General features: G+C 39.6%; 1 protein-coding gene across 2 annotated transcripts in view; it reads left to right on the forward strand.

The window, feature by feature from the left end:
* The window catches only part of si:ch211-126j24.1 (phosphofurin acidic cluster sorting protein 2), a 207,135-nt gene that overhangs the window by 99,039 nt on the left and 93,973 nt on the right, over window positions 1–14,123 (forward strand). The window contains exons 3-4 of one of the 2 annotated variants that reach the window (XM_060941491.1): window positions 2,632–2,721; window positions 12,036–12,161. In XM_060941491.1, the coding sequence (XP_060797474.1) occupies window positions 2,632–2,721; window positions 12,036–12,161 (216 nt within the window). The remainder of the gene's footprint in view (window positions 1–2,631; window positions 2,722–12,035; window positions 12,162–14,123) is intronic. The other variant, XM_060941492.1, reaches the window with a different exon arrangement.

Genomic DNA, 14,123 nt, shown 5'->3' on the forward strand with positions numbered 1-14,123 from the left:
GCTAGCAAGAAAGCTGCGCACGGATGCCAAGTATTGCTGATTTAATTTTGGCGAAGCCATTTGCCAGTCTTCCTTTCGAGGAAAAAATTAAAATTAAAGAGCAGGGTAGACCAACGCCTCAAATTGACTTGGTGAAAAAGGTAGGGAATAATACTCGTTCCTTTCAGCTCTCCTGGTACGAGAAAGTGAATTGGCTAACAGCAAGTGACCCACATCAACAACAGTAAATAGGCTACTTTAGTAATATGTCATGGATGGACCAAAAATATAAAATCTATTTAAAATGTTTATGCTGAGTATATTATAGTGGAATATATATTTCTCTGGGCGGCACGGTGGTGTAGTGGTTAGCGCTGTCGCCTCACAGCAAGAAGGTCCTGGGTTCGAGCCCCGGGGCCGGCGAGGGCCTTTCTGTGTGGAGTTTGCATGTTCTCCCCGTGTCCGCGTGGGTTTCCTCCGGGTGCTCCGGTTTCCCCCACAGTCCAAAGACATGCAGGTTAGGTTAACTGGTGACTCTAAATTGACCGTAGGTGTGAATGTGAGTGTGAATGGTTGTCTGTGTCTATGTGTCAGCCCTGTGATGACCTGGCGACTTGTCCAGGGTGTACCCCGCCTTTCGCCCGTAGTCAGCTGGGATAGGCTCCAGCTTGCCTGCGACCCTGTAGAACAGGATAAAGCGGCTAGAGATAATGAGATGAGATGAGATATATTTCTCTGGATATGAATTAAACACAGCTACAATTTTGAAAACATTTTTAAACAAAAACACAGCCGAGAACATTTCACAGACCTGGATTAAAAGTGAAGGGTTATCAAAATTGTCAATAAAACATTTCTCAGTCAAAATAAGTAAAATATAGGGAAAGTGTCATTGAATGCTGAGGTTCCTGACAAAGAGCTGCTTTCAATAATGATCAATTTTTAAACAACATGCCACAATTTTAAAATATAAAATGTTAAAATATCCCCCCCCAACACCACCATCATGTATATTGGACAGTAGGCTAATGGGCCAAAAGAACCTGTTATTTCACAGTTTGTGACCCTGCCAACAATCAGCCAGATCAGAGGCAAGAGTATGGGCAAAACTGATGTGTTTTTTCTTTTTTCTTTTAAAATCTGGAAATATCATAACCGACCAGCCTCCCCTGTTTGAAAGACTACCAGCCGCCACTGGTGCAGGGTCACGGGCAAGCTGGAGCCTATCCCAGTTGACTATGGGCGAGAGGTGGGGTACAACCTGGACAAGTCACCAGATCATCACAGGGCTGACACATAGGGACACACAACCATTCACATTCACGGTCAATTTAGAGTCACCAGTTAACCTAACCTGCATGTCTTTGGACTGTGGGGGAAACCGGAGCACCCGGAGGAAACCCACACGAGACTATGGGCTCGAACCCAGAACCTTCTTGCTGTGAGGCGACAGTGCTAACCACTACACCACCGTACCACCCAAGCGGTATCTTATATCTTAATAAAAATACAATAATTTAAATAACTAAAATAATTTAAAATTTTTGGTTCACAATACCATGACTGCTTTCATTTTCACATCTCCAACACACGCCTGTCGTCGCGTAATACCTTCCGTTCGACAGCATCATTCAAGTCACATGTAAGTAAATAGCCAGCACTGTTTTGCATGCTGTGGCGGTAGTTAGCACGCAGTTCACTCCTATTGTCACAAAATATTATGCACTTCACTAACGCACTTGAAACACCTATAGTTTCTGACACCTTGGTCCATGCTTTTTTTTAAAAATATCTCTGTATGTAAACTGGGACGCATCATAAATAATGGGGAAATCCGCCACTGCAATTATCAATTCCTCCTCCATGGTAGGCGATTTGGGAACCAAAATTTACACGACTGTGTTCTCTGGGATTCTTTAGAGTGGAGCACTTCTAAATTCCGATTGGTTGCTGCTGAGCCGTGTCATAGCGCATTAACGTAAGGTTACCTGGACTTCAACTTTATTCTGAGGCCCCCACCACCCCAGATGCTGGCTCACATTGAAAATGAATGACTTTCTGTCGTTTTGTCGCTCTCGTCGCATTCGGTGTGAACGTAGGGTTGGCAACACTGGCACTGTGTCCCTTTTGTATCTTTCACTTGGCAGGGCTCATCAGCAGCTGGTGGCTTAGACAGATGCCAAAGCAGCTGGTGGTTCAGCCTCTGGAGACATGGAAGGCACAGTGGCACAGATCACACACACTTCACAACCGTTTCATCAGTTGGGAAACCTTTGCTTATTTACTTATTTTATTTGCAGCCTGTGGAAGCTCAGATTGCTCTAATTACTCCAACAATGCCTCGAGGAAAAATGATTGTCGGACAGGTCTAGAAAGAAGCTGTGGGTTTTTAATTGCCATCAAGCTTGTCAGTTTATTTCAGAAACGATCTGATTATACCAGGCTCTATAGTCTCCTTTTGCCGTAATGTTTTGAATGAAAATCTAATCAGTTTTCATAAGTTAAGCATTTCAGTGTCTTATGAACTACTGAGCAATTCAGGGTTCTAGTCAATGGCCCAACTGTGTGTCTCTGGCAGTTCTGCAGTTTGAAATTCTGGTTTCTGTTACAGGAAATTTATAAAATCTTACATTTCTACATTTGTGTCCTCAGGGGTCTAAACGTATCTTGAGGTCCAATGAGTACATGCTCCCTCCCAGTGGCCTGATGGAGACAGACCTGGAGCTCACTTTTTCCCTACAGGTAATAGATTTAGTACATTTTTGTTTGGAATAACACTGATTTTATTCTGCCAAACAAAATGAATGAAACAAAATCAGGGTACATTGTCAGAAATAAACATACCAAACTTTATTTTTCCTTGTTGCTGATATGGAAATATCAAGGGTACATATTTTGTACCTATAGTATGCATTTTTGACATGGGAAGGTGCATAAAGTGTATGTAATGCCTTATTGTAATGCTTTAAAATGAATATATATCATTAGTAACGATCAAAATGAATTAATAAAGCAGGGGGGAAAATAATATAAATTATTTCTTATTTTATTATCAAGCACAAAACTATCGATAAATTGCAGCTTCCAGATCCTGGAAAAAGGCAGCCTTGCCCCAGGGCTAATCTCACATGACGTCACGCGTGGAACCGTGGTTATCTGGGTCATTTCCGTTCATCTGACTCCGTGCTTGTTTACTTGCTGAAATTGGATATTGTTGTTGGAATCTTCCAAAAATAATGATGGGAAAGCGCCGAGTTGTGTTTGGATGTTCAAATTCATGTACAACAGGACATTCAGTTCACGAATTTCCAAGAAATGACACTAATCTAAAGCGATAGTGGGTGAAGTTTGTGCAAACGAAGCGGGCAGATTTCGTGTCGCCTACTAATAATAAATCTGATTCATCAAGTGTTCATCACCATCAGAACGACCACATGGGAATTACTGGAGCAAAAAAGAAACCCACTGATTTAATAAATGACATTTGATCTGATATTTGGACAGTTCGTCGACTCCCCTATTATCTCACACACACACACACTGCACCAGACGCAGGATTATGAGAAACATTTACACGCTCGTGACATCCGATCTTATTATATCTGATGCACTTTAACAGTAAGAAAAATGCGCACGCAATCATCATCGTTAATTATTAGCTGAAATGTGTTAAATGCTCTCAGATTGCAATATTACAAGACTCGATTTGTTTATAGTTTTGTTCAGGAAAACATGATGAAAGGTAACCACCACGTTCTGCACATCCATCCATCCATCCATCCATCCATCCATCTATCTATCTATCTATCTATCTAGTGCGTGCTACAGAGGAAGACTGTCGTGAACTGAATGAACTGGCAGTTTCTTGTCTTGGGGGTTTGAAAAGAGAACCATTTACTCCAGAATATCCTTGATAATCATCTGCCCCTTCATCCGACATATAAGAATCCCAGTCGCTATCAGAATTCTCTCCAAAACGTATTTCCATATCGAGACTGGTCTTAACACTGCTGTACACAGGAATGAAACTGATACCTGGATTGTTACTCATGTGACATCACGCCCCCCCTTCGGGATCTTCTGGATGAGTCTCGGCAGATTCCGTGAAAATCGGCTGATCTTATTGATTTTCCATTAATTTATGGCGTTTTGGATCAGCTATGGTTCAAAAACACATGGTCAATCAACATAATGATTGTTGCGTTGTACAAGGAAAAAAGTGGGGTTTAGAGGCATTACATTCACGTTAACAAACTTTAAAGAGTTGAGCTTTAAAGGCGTCGTGCGGTAATTTCAGCAATCAGGCTATATGATGTGTCAAAATGTCGGGTTTGGTGGGTTATTCAAGCCCCTCGGTTTCCTGCGATCTCAGTGTCACGATGCGCCCGCTACAAGCATTTAAAGTTGACGTGCACAGCCAAATTTAGGCAGCCAGCCGTTAACTAGGTCAACTTATGTGTGACGTCATACCAGTAACCTCCCTTGGGTGATGCTGGCCTGTCCCCATGTTTTCTCTATAGCGTGCGTTTACCAGAGTTGTTTACATTGCGGATTTTGTGGATTTATTCAGTTTGTGGATAGTTTTGAACACTCAAAACACTATGAAATGATGTATTAATATTCTGTGATACAAAATGCCTAATCGGTGTATTGTGTTTGGCTGTAACAACGAACACTGAACACTATTTGTGACTGTTGTTATCAATGGATCTGATTTCAAGGTCATGGCTAGGTATTGATAGAAAAAAAATATTTTTTTAAAAACACATGTTTTAAGTGTTTCTATGTATCAATCATTAATTGTACAAAATGATTTTCATACATTTATGTATTTGTCATATCTTTCTTTGTCACATGAAGTGTTGTCTTGATAACATATGTGGCACATAATTTTAGCAAATGGATGACAGAAGATTAATTGAAAGATTTATGCCACAGAGCTGCCTTTAACTAATAATTATCACTTATTACTGACGATTGTACGTTTACTAAACAATACAATACAAAGCTCAATACTCCCAGCCTATAACATACTGAATATCAAGTTAAAATCAACCGCAATAAAAGGAAAATGATGAAAACTGGAATATCAAGGGGTCTACTGTATCAGAAGGCCCACTGCATTTCGCGAGATCGCAAGCTGTCAAGTTGCTAGAATTCAATCTTTCTAGCTATACTTTCACCCCCTACAGCTATCAGTATTACACACAATCATAGATTAATCACACAGCATTCTAATTCAAGTGAAAATGGTCTTTAAAAATACACACAAGTAGTGATTTAGTCAGAGAAACCAACCAAAACAAGTCTTCAAGTCGCCCGTCTTCTTCATTCTCGTCTTCGTTTCTGTCGTCGTCAGAACTGTCCTCATTTTCTTCTGAAGATGAGCGCTCAGGTTCAAATCTGTAAGGCTGGATACCACCAGGACATTCAGCTGTCAAAATCTCTACTTGTGGGCCATTTTCTTCTTCTGTATCGGTAAAATCAAAGCTAATTTCCTCAGCATCGCTCCTATTTTCTGGTGTGTCCGCCATTGCAACTGCACCGAGTGGTTACTGGTATGACGTCACGCAGCTGTTCCATTGACCGAGAGGGGGCGCTGCGAACGCGGGAAATTTCAAGTGATGGGCATGACCAAATAAGGACCGATTACAACCGCGGGAAGCTTTTGAAAAATCGACGGTCAATTTATTTCGAATCTCGAAAGCATTCTGGTGCAGAATAATGCGACTTTTATCGCCATTGCGTGACGCCTTTAAAGGTACATCACTGGTTCTTACACCAAATTCTAATTAGTTAACCTTACTTAAAAAAAGCATGTAAAATGATTGCCTTAAAAACTAAGTAAAGTGGAATAAGATCTGTATGTTGTACTAACAAATGCTTATTTATTTGTTAGCAAAACATACAATTCCTGTTCCACTTAGTTTTGTTTTGTTTTTTTAAGATAATCGGTTTGCATGCTTTTTAAAGAAAGGTTAACTTTTAGAATTTCCAGCTTTGTAACGTAAATGATTTTTAAATGTATACTACATATAGAGGATATTACATGGCTGCGAGAAGATATGAAGTTTATCTTCGAATGGTGAATGTATATTTCACGAGTGAGCAAAGTGAATGAGTGAACATATTTTCAACATGAGAAGATAAACATCATATCTTCGTGCCACCGTGTAATGTTCTTTATATTATATGGACACATGCACAAAAAAATACGCAAGCTAATCAAAAGAATTTTAAATTTTGAACCGGTTTGCCATTTTGACAACACACATCATAGCGGGAAAACACTGGGAGTGACGTCGTCGGAGTGAAATATCTGGAAATAAGTCACTCAGATCAACAATGTATTTCGTATGAAAAATGGGTGTTTTTCAACATGAGAAGACAAACTTCATATCTTCAAGCCAATATGTGATTTTCTTTTTATGATTCAGACACATTCACAAACAAAAAGTACCCAAATTTATCAAAACAATTCATCGATTTCCTCACGAGTGACATAGAGAGATTTGTGTCACAGTTTTGTATCTCAGTGTCCTGGATGTAGCTTGGATGAAAAATACGAGTGGTGTATTTCCCAGTAAAATACAGGTGTAATATTCACCTTTATATATCTTTGAATACCATAATATTCATCTTTACATACAAAGATCCAAACTGAAGGTAAAAAACAAAGATGTCGATGGTACGATGCTAGGGACAAGGAAATGGTCACATTATTTCTGAGAGTGTAGAATATATTCATTCATATCTACTACAGCTAGGTCCATAAATATTTGGACAGAGACAACATTTTTCTAATTTTGGTTCTGTACATTAACACAATGAATTTTGAACAAAACAATTCAGATGCAGTTGAAGTTCAGACTTTCAGCTTTAATTCAGTGGGTTGAACAAAATGATTGCATACAAATGTGAGGCACTAAAGCATTTTTTAAACACAATCCTTTAATTTCAGGGGCTCAAAAGTAATTGGACAAATTAAATAATTGTAAATAAAATGTTCATTTCTAATACTTGGTTGAAAACCCTTTGTTGGCAATGACTGCCTGAAGTCTTGAATTCATGGACATCACCAGATGCTGTGTTTCCTCCTTTTTAATGCTCTGCCAGGCCTTTACTGCAGCGGTTTTCAGTTGCTGTTTGTTTGTGGGCCTTTCTGTCTGAAGTTTAGTCTTTAACAAGTGAAATGCATGCTCAATTGGGTTGAGATCAGGTGACTGACTTGGCCATTCAAGAATATTCCACTTCTTTGCTTGAATAAACTCCTGGGTTGCTTTGGCTTTATGTTCTGGGTCATTGTCCATCTGTATTACGAAATGCCGACCAATCAGTTTGGCTGCATTTGGCTGGATTTGAGCACACAGTATGTCTCTGAATACCTCAGAATTCATCCGGCTGCTTCTGTCCTGTGTCACATCATCAATAAACACTAGTGACCCAGTGCCACTGGCAGCCATGCATGCCCAAGCCATCACACTGCCTCCGCCGTGTTTTACAGATGATGTGGTATGCTTTGGATCATGAGCTGTACCACACCTTCACCATACTTTTTCCTTTCCATCATTCTGGTAGAGGTTGATCTTGGTTTCATCTGTCCAAAGAATGTTCTTCCAGAACTGTGCTGGCTTTTTTAGATGTTTTTTAGCAAAGTCCAATCTAGCCTTTTTATTCTTGAGGCTTATGAGTGGCTTGCACTGTGCAGTGAACCCTCTGTATTTACTTTCATGCAGTCTTCTCTTTATGGTAGATTTGGATATTGATACGCCTACCTCCTGGAGAGTGTTGTTCACTTGGTTGGCTGTTGTGAAGGGGTTTCTCTTCACCATGGAAATTATTCTGCGATCATCCACCACTGTTGTCTTCTGTGGGTGTCCAGGTCTTTTTGCATTGATGAGTTCACCAGTGCTTTCTTTCTTTCTTTCTTTCTTTCTTTCTTTCTTTCTTTCTTTCTTTCTTTCTTTCTTTCTCAGGATGTACCAAACTGTAGATTTTGCCACTCCTAATATTGTAGCAATTTCTCGGATGGGTTTTTCCTGTTTTCTCAGCTTAAGGATGGCTTGTTTCACCTGCATGGAGAGCTCCTTTGACTGCATGTTTTCTTCACAGCAAAATCTTCCAAATGCAAGCACCACACCTCAAATCAACTCCAGGCCTTTTATCTGCTTAATTGAGAATGACATAACGAAGGAATTGCCCACACCTGCCCATGAAATAGCCTTTGAGTCAATTGTCCAATTACTTTTGGTCCCTTTAAAAACAGGGTGGCACATGTTAAGGAGCTGAAACTCCTAAACCCTTCATCCAATTTTAATGTGGATACCCTCAAATGAAAGCTGAAAGTCTGGACTTTATGTCCATGTCCATTACATAACTACAACTTGAATATGTTTCAGTAAACAGGTAAAAAAAACAAAATTTGTGTCAGTGTCCAAATATATATGGACCTAACTGTATATCCCTATTAAAAAACAAACAAACCATAATTTATGCAGTTTTTCAACATCTCTCTCAATCTCTATTACTTTTGTAGTACATGTGTGATTACCCCGACAATAATTGATGATAATTTCAATATTAAGAGAATCTGTTTATCTGTTTATTACCAAGGATTAAAAAAATCCTTCTTTAATTTTATGTTTAATTCCATCAGTAAACATTTGAGATCTAACATCTAGCTCACAAACTAAACTACAACCATTGCCATTTAACAGAAAAACTCTCCTAGGGTAAGAGAGACATGAGACAGTGTTTTACTGAAGCTGTTCTTATATAGCTTTATCCAGCTTTCCAACATTGGTGCTGTCCAGTAAAAAGTTATTTTGGTGAATTGTTTTCCTGAAGATGTTGTGGTGTCAGTGGATCATCAGGCCAAAACTGAAACATTTTCATCTTTAACTCGATTTATGTCAACTATGTTACTAGCACATAACCATAAATTATTTGCTTTGGGAAAAAAAAAATTGTTACATCCCTTAAAGGATAATTTATGCAAATTTGGAGCTTAATTTAACACTAATTACCAGTAATTCATGAAAATATGTGTTTTTCTTACAACCACAATTACGAAAAATTATAGGACAGTGTGTAAAACATAAATAAAATCAAAATGCAGTGATTTGAAAATCATAGAAACCCTATATTTATTTGAAAATAGTACAAAGACAACATATCAAATATTGAAACTGAGAAATTTTATTGTTTTTTGAAAAATATTTGCTCATTTTGAATTTGATGTCAGCAACACGTTTCAAAAAAGTTGGGACGGGGCATGTTTACCACTGTGTTGCATCACCTCTACTTTTAACAACACTCTGTAAACATTTGGGAACTGAGGAGACCAATTACTGTAGTTTTGAAAGAGAAATGTCATCCCATTCTTGCCTAATATACAATTTCAGTTGCTCAACAGTTTGGGGTCTCCTTTGTCGTATTTTGCGCTTCATAATGTGCCAAGTGTCTTAAATAGGAGACAGGTCTGGACTGTAGGCAGGCCAGTTTAGCACCCGGACTCTTTTACTACGGAGCCATGCAGTTTTAATATGTGCAGAAAGCGGTTTGGCATCGTCTTGCTGAAACAAACAAGGCCTTCTCTGAAAAAGATTTTGTCTGGGTGGCAGCATATTGCTCTGAAACTTGTGTATATATTCAGCATAAATAGTGCCTTCCTAAATGTGCAAGCTACCCATGTCATGTGCACTAATGCACCCCATAATATAATAATAAATAATAATAATAATAATAATAGCAGTATTGGTGTATTGGCATTATCCAAAAGAAAATTTGGCTCTTACAATGCTAAAAACTATCTATAAACAAAGATAAAGAAATAGGCTAAGGATATAATCAAAAAATCTTTTAAAAAAAAGGAAAATATTAGACATGTATACCATCACAGATGGTAGATTTTGAAATGTGTGCTGATAACATGCCAGATATTTCGATTTGTCAGACCTTGGGACAATTTTCCACTTCACCTCAGTCCATTGTAAAAGAGTTCAGGCCCAGAGAAGGTGGTGGTGTTTCTGGATATTGTTTATATCTGGTTTTAACTTGCATTTGTGGATGCAGTAATGAACTGTTTTCACAGATGATGGTTTTCTGAAATGTTCCTGAGCCCATACAGTGATTTCCACGACAGACACGTGTCTGATTTTAATGCAGTGTCTCCTGAGGGCCTGAAGATCACAGGCATCCACTGTCAGTTTTCAGCCTTGTCTCCTGCATACAGAGATTTCTCCAGATACTCTGAATCTTTTAATTATATTATGTACCATAGATGATGTGATCCCCAAATTCTTTGCAATGTTACTTTGAAGAACGTTATTCTTAAATTGTTGTACTGTTTGCCTACGCAGTCTTTCACACAGCGGTGAACCCCTCCCCATCTTTACTTCTGAGAGACTCCGCCTCTCTGGGATGCTCTTTTTATACCCAATCATGTTACTGACCTGGGCGGCACGGTGGTGTAGTGGTTAGCGCTGTCGCCTCACAGCGAGAAGGTCCGGGTTCGAGCCCCATGGCCGGCGAGGGCCTTTCTGTGTGGAGTTTGCATGTTCTCCCCTTGTCCGCGTGGGTTTCCTCCGGGTGCTCCGGTTTCCCCCACAGTCCAAAGACATGCAGGTTAGGTTAACTGGTGACTCTAAATTGACCGTAGGTGTGAATGTGAGTGTGAATGGTTGTCTGTGTCTATGTGTCAGCCCTGTGATGACCTGGCGACTTGTCCAGGGTGTACCCCGCCTTTCGCCCATAGTCAACTGGGATAGGCTCCAGCTTGCCTGCGACCCTGTAGAACAGGATAAAGCGGCTAGAGATAATGAGATGAGATGAGATGTTACTGACCCGTTGCTGATTAACCTAATGAGTTTTTTTTTTTAACATTATACAATTTTTTCTGTCTTTCATTGCTGCTGTCCCAACTTTTTTGAAACATGTTGCTGGCACTAAATTAAAAATGAGCATATGTATTTCACCCGCTGGATTCACTTAAAGCAGAATTTTCAACCTTTCCTACTGGAATCTTATTTGAACTGATTCCAGATCATTTCATATGATTTTTTTATAACAATATGCAAAAATAGGTTAGACATTGTTATAGTTATGAAAGCACTGTACTTTTGTTATGTTTTTATTGAGCAGCAGTGCAGTGCATAAAATCATGCCGACACAGGTCAGAGCTTCAGTTAATGTTCACAAGAAACATCAGAATGGGGAAAAATATGATCTCAGTGACAATGGCATGGTTGTTGGGTGCCATATGGACTGGTTTGAGTATTTCAGAAACTGCTGACCTACTGGGATTTTCATGTACAACAGTCTCTAGAGTTTGCACAGAATGGTGTGCGGGGAAAAAAATTCCAGTGAGCGGCAGTTGTGTGGGCAGAAATGTCTTGTTGAGAAAAATGGCCAGACTGGTTCAAGCTGACAGGAAGGTTATGGTAACTCAAATAACCAATCTTTATTTGAATACTATCATGGTGAGCAGAAAAACATCTCAGACTATACAACACACCAAACCTTGACATGGATGAGTTACAACAGCAGAAGATGACATCGGGTTCCATTCCTGCGAGAAAAGACTCTGAGGCTACAGTGGGCACAGGTTCACTGAAACTCAACTGTTGAGAATTGGAAAAACATGGTCTTTTTCAATATTTCAACAGGCCAGTGCTGAACGTTAACTGAAACTCTTCTCCTGTACCTCCATGATTGTATACATTGCACTGCTGCCACATGATTGGCTGATTGTATAATTGCATGACTGTGCTGGTGCAGGATTTACAGGAGTTGACTGGAAGCGGATGTTCTATTGAGAAGCCCCGAACTGCAGAAATTACATTTTGCTTTACCTGTCTGTATAAACAGTGTGTGTGTGTGTGTGTGTGTGTGTGTGTGTGTGTGCGCATCTGAGTGAGGATTCTTGTGGGAGCAGAGGCTCTACATTGCTTCAAACCAGAATGATGTAATAGTCTGTAATAGTACCAGCCTCTCTTACACTTCTTCCTTTCACTCAGACTCTTAATTTAGTTTTTCTTATCTCTATCTCTTCACAGTATCCTCACTTCCTAAAGAGAGATGCTAACCGCTTGCAGATCATGCTCCAGAGGAGAAAGCGCTATAAGAACCGGACTATCCTGGGCTACAAGACGCTCGCTGTGGGGGTTATTAACATGGCAGAGGTGGGAATAAAACCAGGCAGCCATTTACATTTACATCTTTTGGCAGGCACCCTGAGGTATCACGACTCTCCAGGAGTGGTGCTTTTATAGTCTCTATCAAAATATATCCTCATGCTAGTGCAGTAGGTGAGGGTCTAAGAATATCATCAAGCTAAAACTCTGTTAGAGAAAAGTTAGTACACCAGGAAAGCACACAACTCCTTGTGATCCTTACAGGTGAGATGATAGAAGGCTTTGCTGTGTGCAGCTGACTTTATTTTGACCTACATCTAAATTTATTCTACCCACATTCACTGGATATGAGCAATCGTGCGCTCTGATTGGCTACCCTACTCTGAGGATATCAGCTCAAATACCGTGAGTAGAGAAAAGCAAAATGGCAGAGCGTGTTGCTGAACCAACCGAGGATGAAATAAAAACTCGACTCGAAAACAACCCCCCCCCCCAAAAAAAGCAACTAAATATGGAATCAGAGTATTTGATGGTAAGAACGTATCTTTTTTTATTTTTCAAGAATTATTATTATAGCATTCTTCACAAATTGCTACTGTCATGTCGCCGGTTTGTTTACATTCTAAGTGGAAATAATTTTGTCGGACGTTTTGTATGAAGTTTTTATTTATCGAATTTGCAAAAAATAAAAATGCTCTGTTTCTGAAAATCTAGTGAATGTGGATATAATAAGTTATTCCACTCAATCTCATCGTACATGAGATTGAGTGGAATAAATTAATGTGGGGTCACTTTGAAATTGGGAATAAATTGGGGTCACTTTGAAATGTCCTTATTTTTGAAAGAAAAGCACTGTTCTTTTCAATGAAGATCACTTTAAACTAATCAGAAATCCACTCTATACATTGCTAATGTGGTAAATGACTATAGCCGATATAGGCTATCAGCTCATGTACGATTCGATTTTGTGGAATAACTGTTAAATACACACACACACACACACACTAATATATATATATATATATATATATATATATATATATATATATATATATATATATATATACACACACACACACACTACCGTTCAAAAGTTTGGGGTCACTTTGAAATGTCCTTATTTTTGAAAGAAAAGCACTGTTCTTTTCAATGAAGATCACTTTAAACTAATCAGAAATCCACTCTATACATTGCTAATGTGGTAAATGACTATTCTAGCTGCAAATGTCTGGTTTTTGGTGCAATATCTCCATAGGTGTATAGAGGCCCATTTCCAGCAACTCTCACTCCAGTGTTCTAATGGTACAATGTGTTTGCTCATTGCCTCAGAAGGCTAATGGATGATTAGAAAACCCTTGTACAATCATGTTAGCACAGCTGAAAACAGTTGAGCTCTTTAGAGAAGCTATAAAACTCACCTTCCTTTGAGCAGATTGAAGTGGGGTTTACATTAGACCATATCAGCGGATCATCAGATTAACGTTTTTAAAAACGATTCGTGTGCACACAGCAACGCCAATACACGGATATGCTAATCACATGACTAATTCGGCATGTAAGTTGAAATGTGTCAGTGCGGCTCATCGCTTCCTCCTCAGCGGCTGCGCTCCAAATCACTTCGCCCTGAACAGCGAGTGCCCTCTGGAGGGTGCGCACTCCGGCCCTGCGCAGCTCACAGAGCGCGCGAGTGAAGCGCACGAGCAGTGATTCGGGCGGGACTGAGCCGCTGTGTGTGAGATCCCAGTGCATATCAGGTATGCGCGTCACTTACCACTTGCAAGTGGAAGGATGGCAAGCCTAAAGACAATCATAACTACACAATGGGCAGTATTTGCATCAGTATTTACAGTATTTTCATACTTTTATACTCTTTAATGAAAGGTGATACAAGGCGCGCGCCGTTTTTCAGCAGTCGCGTCACATGACCAACGCCAGCGAATCAGGAAGGTGGATGTCACAGTGACGTTGTCCAATGACGACATCAGCTAGAGCTCAGCACAGCGTATCCGC

This window comes from Neoarius graeffei, chromosome 15 (assembly GCF_027579695.1).
Source record: "Neoarius graeffei isolate fNeoGra1 chromosome 15, fNeoGra1.pri, whole genome shotgun sequence".
In the NCBI taxonomy this organism is placed as follows: domain Eukaryota; kingdom Metazoa; phylum Chordata; class Actinopteri; order Siluriformes; family Ariidae; genus Neoarius; species Neoarius graeffei.